The sequence below is a fragment of the Propithecus coquereli genome, unplaced genomic scaffold (assembly GCF_000956105.1).
Source record: "Propithecus coquereli isolate 6110/MARCELLA unplaced genomic scaffold, Pcoq_1.0 Scaffold235, whole genome shotgun sequence".
Lineage (NCBI taxonomy): Eukaryota > Metazoa > Chordata > Mammalia > Primates > Indriidae > Propithecus > Propithecus coquereli.
Genome location: NW_012147897.1, coordinates 620,409 through 628,390, shown reverse-complemented (window position 1 = coordinate 628,390; position 7,982 = coordinate 620,409). Strand labels below are relative to the sequence as shown.

Genomic DNA, 7,982 nt, shown 5'->3' with positions numbered 1-7,982 from the left:
CAGCTCTATCCAGGAGTATACAAGAGGTGCTATATCACCATTGTTTCTTAAAGCTGAATAGTACTCCATGGTATACATACACCACAGTTTATTAATCCACTCATGTATTGATGTTGATTGATTATGAAACAAGTAATTTTTATTCAATTAAGAGAGTTTGTATGAGCTCAAAGTTATTAACTGGATTTTGTATGGAGGGATTTAAAACTCAAATCTTAAGAAAGTATAAATTGACTTAAAAATTCAGACCCGTTAAAGCAGTTATTATATGTCAAGAACAGTACCAACATCTTGGCAATCTAATGAGTCTTGGGAGAAAGGTTGCTAGAGGACATTTGGGAGGGAGGCGAAAGAGGAGCAGAGTCTCCACACAGCCACTGGAGGAGCCGCTTGGAGTGGAGATGGAGTCAACGACAGGGAAGGCTGAGGAAGTGAAGCCCGAGCTGCATAGGTTCAGCAGACAAGCCAGGCAGAAGAAGGACCCAAGCAGCGAAAGTAGAATATTTTTCTCAAACATTTCACTTACCGCAAAATTTTAATGTTAAATACATTTTGAGCCTCTGTCCTGGAGGGAAAGAATTTCCAACAGCTCTATTCAACTATATGGGCCAAATAAACAAATGACTCTTACACAATCCCTGTTGGAATGAATCTTCAGTTTCCATTGAACACTTACACACCCCTTTCAGATTAGCATCAGAAACAGGCTTGGAATTCGGAGGACACCAGGGCTAACACACGCAGACAGCCTGTTAGTGGTGGTTGAGCCACGCAGCACAACTGGATTAGTGTTGAAGGCAGACAGCACAGTAGCATCAGTCATATTAACAATGTATTTATTGCCTTCCTATGAATTTGTGTAAGAGTCTTTAACACTTGCCTGTTTTTTCCCCTTACTTTTTCATTTGTTTATTTGTTTTGCATATAGTTTCTTACTCAATCCAGAACTTCCTAGGGATTTCTTCTAAATGTCCAAAGAAATTTCTTTCTCAATGTCTATTCCTTTGATACCTCGTCTTTAAGGGTTATATATATCACAAAAATGTTTAAAGACAGCCCAGAGATGGAAGTAGTTTGAGAAGAGGGAAATAAGTACAAGAAGTTGGAGATGAGGTTCAGGCCAGAAAAATATTCAGAAATCCATAAAAGTACGGGAAGCAGCAGTAACATTTCAGAAACAAATGAGGGTGGATCACAGTGATTAGAGTTGGGGATAGAAGGAGAGTAAAGAATAGTAGTAGTAGAAACTACCTGAACATTTCATATATGAGAGATATAATCAAATTCCTCATAATAAGGATTGATAGTGAAACCTGCCATTAGCTCTAATATATTATTAAATAAATTAGTACAATAAGTCATTATTTTAGAAGAGTCTATGGTCAAATAATTCTCCTTAAAATTGATTTTTCCTAAAGATATGCTCTAATAGGTTACATTTATACAATTGTATCTAAGTTTTGATGGACAATTCCATTTAATATGATATAGTGGCCAACTCAATCATATCAAACATGTATCAATAATAGGCAAAGTATAAAGGTGATTAAAAAAGTTATTGTCATGCTCCTTAGACGGAAAGATAGATGCTGGATAGATGCCAGATGATACATAGATAGATAATGAGATTCAGTGTAAAAATACTGTGTGTTGAAGTTGAATCCATGGACCCTCTTGGCTCCTAGTCTAGAGATACATTGGTGGTTGGCAGTTTAACACCTGCCTGGGACTCTGCATGCTGGTGCTCAGTATTTGACAAGGGACCATTCTAAGGTACCCTGCTTGAAAAATGAAGCTGTTAACACACATGGAGAGTAGAAATAGCTGTTGTCACAGCAAAAATCTGCAACCTGTAATGAGCTGGGTCTTGGGGTAGATGGGAAAATTGAGTGAAACTGTACTCATTTCTCTTTTGTAACAAGATCCCTTAACTATTATTAAAAAACCTAAAACTATTAACAAACTTCAGGGACTGAGGAAAAGCCAACTACCATGTCTAATCATGGGTCACAAACAAAATAATCATCAAACAAACAAGGAAATTTCCACTCAAGATGAGAGTACAAATAAAGTTCAGAACAAATATGAAGATTAATATGGAAAGAAATGCTACAATGTCAATAACAAAGGGAAGGGGAGCTGGGAAAATATTGGTCAGAGGGTGCAAAGTGTCAATCAGGCAGGAGAAATAAGTGTTTTTGACTTATTGCAGAGCCTGGTGATTGTAGTTAATAATAATGTCCTACATATTTCAAAGTTGCTGAAAGAGTACATTTCAAATGTTCTCACCAGAAATAAATGGTAAGTATTTGAGAGATAGAAATGTTAATTTGCTTCATTTAATCCCTCTACATTGTATATTTACATCAAACTTCACACTATACCCCATATGTATGTCAGTTATTTTTTGTCAATTAAAAATAAAAAAAATTAAAAATAATATTCACTCATGAGAACAAAAAAAACAGTAAATAAAACTCGGACTTGGGGGGGAGGGAGGGTAAGGGCATCATATGTAACCTAATCATCTGTACCCCCATAACATGCTGAAATAAAAAAAAATAAAATAAAATAAATTTTTAAAGTAGGCATGTTTAAGATTCTCAAAAATTAAAGGAAGCATAACAGCAATAAAATGAATAAAAGTTATAAGGGGGTTGGTAGATAGAAATTGAAATGTATCGTCATTTAAAGTAAACTTCATTAGATAGCAAAAATAGAGTAGTTGAAATAAAACTCAATAGTTGCAATACATTTGAGACTGGATACCAACAAAGTTAGAATTAGTAAATAAGAAGATAGTACTAAGGGATACACTGAAAATGCACCACAAATGAATGACAAATTTGAAAATATGAAGTAATCTAACTCAGAAGGTTGCGAGCTTCAACATTTTTTCAGCTATATAAAATGCTGAATAGGTGATAGATGATATTAAAAATATAAGAAATGTATGACTTTTCTGATTGAAATTATTCAACAAGTTCTCAGCAAAATAAATTGATAATCCCCACCTGTACACTACATATTGACCTACATTCAATGTAGGTCAATATGTAGAATATCAATGATAAAAAGAGCTTCCTAAAGACTAGATGCTAGCAATAAATGGATGCACACCAAGGGTCCACCAAAGATGGTTTATTGAAACATTTCTTTATAGAGGTGTATATAGGGTTAAGGCTGCTACAGGGAATCCAGAAGTGCTCAGAAACCTATGACAGGAAGGAAGGAAACTATCTATGGGTGAATAGACAGCCCATAGAATGGGAGAAAATATTTTGTCTCTACACATCTGATAAGGGCTGATAGCCAGAATCTAGAACTCAAAAAAATCAACAAGAAAAAATCAAACAACCCCATCAACAAATAGGCAAAGGAAATGAACAGAAACTTTTCAAAAGAAGACAGAATAATGGCCAGCAAACATATAAAAAAATGCTCAACATCTCTAATCATTAGAGAAATGCAAATCAAAACCACAATGAGATATCACCTAACCCCGGTGAGATTGGCCTCTATCAAAAAATCCCAAAACAACAAATGCTGGCGAGGATGTGGAGAGACAGGAACACTCTTACGCTGCTGGTGGGATTGCAAATTAGGGCAACCTCTGTGGAAAAGAATTTGGAGATACCTCAAAGAGCTAAAAATAGAAATACCATTCGATCCAGCAATAGCACTATTAGGCATCTACCCAAAAGAGCACAAGACATTCTATGATAAAGACATCTGCACCCGAATGTTTATGGCAGCACAATTCACTATTGCAAGAATGTGGAAACAACCCAAGTGCCCGTCAATCCTTGAGTGGATTATTAAAATTTGGTATATATATACAATGGCATATTACTCAATGATAAGAAATGACAGTGATCTAGAACCTCTTATACTTTCCTGGATTAAACTTAAGCCCATTATCCAAAGTGAGGCACCACAAGATTGGAAGAATGGGTTCCATTTGTACTCGCCATCAAATTGGTACTAACTGATCAACACTAGGGTGCTTACATGGCAGTAATACTCTCCAGGGATTAGGGGGATGGGGGGGTAAACCCGCAACTAAAGGACACAGAGAACATTGTAGGGAGAAAGGGCTTGCCTCTAACCCTCGCTTGGGTGAGGCAAAGACATAAAGTGTAACCACAATATTTGTACCCTCATAATATCCTGAAATAAAAAAAAAAAAAAAAGAAAAGAAACCCATGGCAGGAAGGGAGGACACAAAGAGAAAGAACAACATGGGATGGTAGGCTTCTACAACAAAAATCTATATAGTTCCTTTGCATAAACATTAATCACTAAGAAAAAATAGAAAAAATAATAGATAATAAATGATTCTGTAAATAGTAGCAACAATATCATAAGGTTTCTAAAAAAGTTAATTTTACAAAATATGCAAAATCATCTATAAAAAATGACAACATATTTTCAAGATATATGAAAAAAGATTTTATGAAAAGATTAGGCAATGCATAGTTACGTTGAAGATACTTTATAAATATGGTAACTTTTATAAATTGTATGTAAACGTATTGAAATTTTAAACAAGTTCTTAATAGGATGTAGATTGCAATATTTACACAAAAAAACAAAATCTCAGGTTTTAGAAATTGATATAATAGGTGCTTAGATAATTATTATAGTTGAACAATAGTCTCTCTATAGGACTTGTACCCATTATAATCTGCATATGTTATAAGACTACATTTTGATAACAATTTGTGTTCTTTTTCTCTCAGTTTTTGTTTTTAGTTAGATATTGATGTCTACTTCTCTACCTATTTTTCTCTATTTAGGTTTGTATCTAAGAATTATACCTATATATTTGGTTTCACAAGATCTCAATGATTTCAATAAGATAGAGTCAGGCATATGAGCCAATCTTCTTGTAGAATTATGGGAAGCCTCTTCTGAACCTCTCATTTTTTTCCTTTCCATACCAGTATGTTTATCCTCAATACCTCTGGAATTGAAATCTCTGTTTTCTATTTGGTTGGGATTCCAGGTATGGAGCCTGCCAACATTTGGCTCTCTATCGCCATATGTTTCATCTACAGTGTTGTCATCCTGGGGAATTGCACCATCCTCTTCTTTGTAAAAACACAGACTTCTTTGCATGAACCCATGTACTACTTTCTCTCCATGTTGGCTCTCTCTGACCTGGGACTATCCTTCTCCTCTCTACCTATCGTGCTAAGGATTTTCTTGTTCAATGCTCCAGGAATTTCCCTTGATGGCTGTATTGCCCAGGAGTTTTTCATTCATGGATTCTCAGCTATGGAGTCATCTGTACTTCTCATTATGTCCTTTGATCGCTTTATTGCCATCTGCAACCCTCTGAGATACACCTCCATCCTTACCAGTGCCAGAGTCCTTCAAATTGGAATTGCGTTTGCTCTCAAAAATTTGCTGTTGGTCCTCCCTTTCCCTTTCACTCTAAAACATCTAAGATACTGTAAGAAGAGCCTCCTGTCCCATTCCTACTGCCTGCATCAGGATGTCATGAAGCTGGCTTGCTCTGACAACAAAGTTAATGTCATCTATGGCTTATTTGTGGCTCTCACAGGCATTCTAGATTTGATCTTTATTTTCATGTCCTACATTCTGATACTGAAAGCAGTGTTGAGCATAGCATCATAAAAGGAAAGGCTCAAGGTCCTCAATACATGTGTTTCCCACATCTGTGCTGTGCTCATCTTCTATGTGCCCATTATCTCCCTATCTGTCATCTCCCGGTTTGCCAAACACAGTTCCCCACTCATTAAGATCCTCATGGCTGCTGTTTTTCTGCTGGTACCGCCATTGATGAACCCCATTGTGTACTGTGTGAAAAGCCAGCAGATAAGAAATCTGGTCCTAGGAAAACTGTGCTGGAAGCAAAGCTGACGGGAATGCTTAACCATATGAAAACTCAGTGACCAAGTGGAATGAATCAAGAAGAAACCAGACCACATAGTAATCACTTCAGGGTATCATCTCTCCACTTGTTTATTAGAATTAAAGAATCACACTTGCAAATTTGTTGGTTTGAGATTTAGACTTGGTCCTCTGATATAAACAAAATGTATGCTTGGGTTCTACTTTCACCCAGCTTGCTTTGCCAGGCCTATGAACACAGGGTGTTCTTGTCATTTTCATTATGATTAAAGGAATATTCTATGTGCTCATTTGAAAATTAATAGTATATACTTATATGACAACTAGATAGTGATCAGAAATGGCCAAAGATTGCTCGCTTCTTTATTTAAAATTTTTATATTCAATACATAATTTTGACATCTGTGAGATATGCACTGCTGTCAGAAACTGAAATTAAGATAGAGAATGACACTCTTACACATGGACCAATCAAACAAATATGTATACATGAAAAGTTTACAAAAATAATATAAACATTGGTTTTATTTACCAGTTTCATTTGCCTCAATATTTCTTTCCTGAGCATTCAAATGGTGTCTTTTAAGCTATTCGATTTAGACAGTTTCCTCTCTTTCAGGTTTCTATGAAAGTTCTACTTAATGACAAAGATTCTCTCCTTAATCAAATTCTACTCAGTTTCCTCTGAACTCTCTTCTCAGCTAGGTCTTGACTTTGGACTTTCATGTTTATCTCCATATTGTCCAATTTTAGCAAGAACCAAACCCTGCTAAGTCAATTTAACCAGATCCATCACCCTCCATATCTGATTACCCTAGATATACAATTGGGTTCCTCATACTCTACCAGTCTCCAGTCCATGTCTTATCACCTGAGGCATGCCTTCAGCAAGAATCCTGTTAGGTGAGTTGAACCCAAATCCCCCCTACCTATGATGTTCGTTTTTCCATCCATTAACCTATCCTCCCATCCCTATTCCTTCTTCATAAATTTTTACTTTCTCTTGCTTGTTTGGAGTTGAGCCCAATCTCTCTCCCTGATGACAAAATCCCATTGTCACAAACCCTGGTATACCTATCGTGATAGTCTTCCTGAATAAAGTTTTTCTTACTGTGTCTTAAAAGTGTTGTGAATGATTTTTTTTAACAGTTGTGGTACCATAATTAAAGATCATACTAATCACTGGACCCCCAGTACTTTCACTCAGGACCCTATGTACACAAGCTAGGCCTGAGGACTAGCTTGCCTGGGTCTGTTAGTGCTACCATCACCAGTGCCTGTGTGTACCACCTACTGATCAAGGACCAGTTCACTTGGCCCCACTACCCACATCAAAGGTGACCTAACTTATTACAGAAGTGGGGCTGCCATATATCAACCATCAACTCTCCCTCTCACTATCACTACTCTGTTTCTTGGTTATAAGTTCCTACTTTTCCTTTTGTATTTGAAGTTCAGTCTAATCTCTTTCCCCTACTGTAAGACTACATTGGAGTAGCCTCCCCACACCTATTGCCACAATCACTCTGAGTAAATCTTCCTTAAAATTCCTTAATAAGTGTCATGAATAATTTGCCTTTAACACTAACCCATAACTGATTATACTGCACATGTTTTTTTGTCTATCCCATGCAAGAATGTAAACCCTGTAAAAGACTAATTTCCATAAAAATGTAAAATCATGGTTCTCACACAGATATAAAATGAACATGCATTAAAGATCTCATTTACTTCATTGTTCTAATGAGGGACTGTGGTAAATACTACAGTTACTTCAAAGGGGAATCCACATAACAGACATATTCATAGACAGGAATATTGATGTGAATTTGCCTATGAATACCGAAATAGACAACTCCCACAGTAGAAGGAAACCAAGTGAACTCCTACCAGACAGAGTTTATTTGCATGTCTTCATACATGAATTACTTTGATTCTTGTAAATAAATACAACTTATAGAATTATAAAATATCTCAAAGGCAATGAAAGCACAAAGTTCCCATGTATTTGGAATCATAACCTGAAAGGGTATGCCTTAAACAGTGCATAATTTTCTACTGAAGCACAACTTTTTCCCTTTAGTATCTACATTTTAATAATA

At 36.1% G+C, this 7,982-nt stretch overlaps 1 protein-coding gene across 1 annotated transcript in view; it reads left to right on the top strand.

Moving 5' to 3' along the window:
* LOC105811445 (olfactory receptor 51A4-like) overlaps window positions 1-5,889 on the top strand; it is an 8,503-nt gene extending 2,614 nt beyond the window's left edge. The window contains 1 exon segment of the mRNA XM_012645639.1: window positions 4,947-5,889. Coding sequence (XP_012501093.1) covers window positions 4,947-5,889 — 943 coding nt within the window.
* Window positions 5,890-7,982: the final 2,093 nt, after the last annotated feature.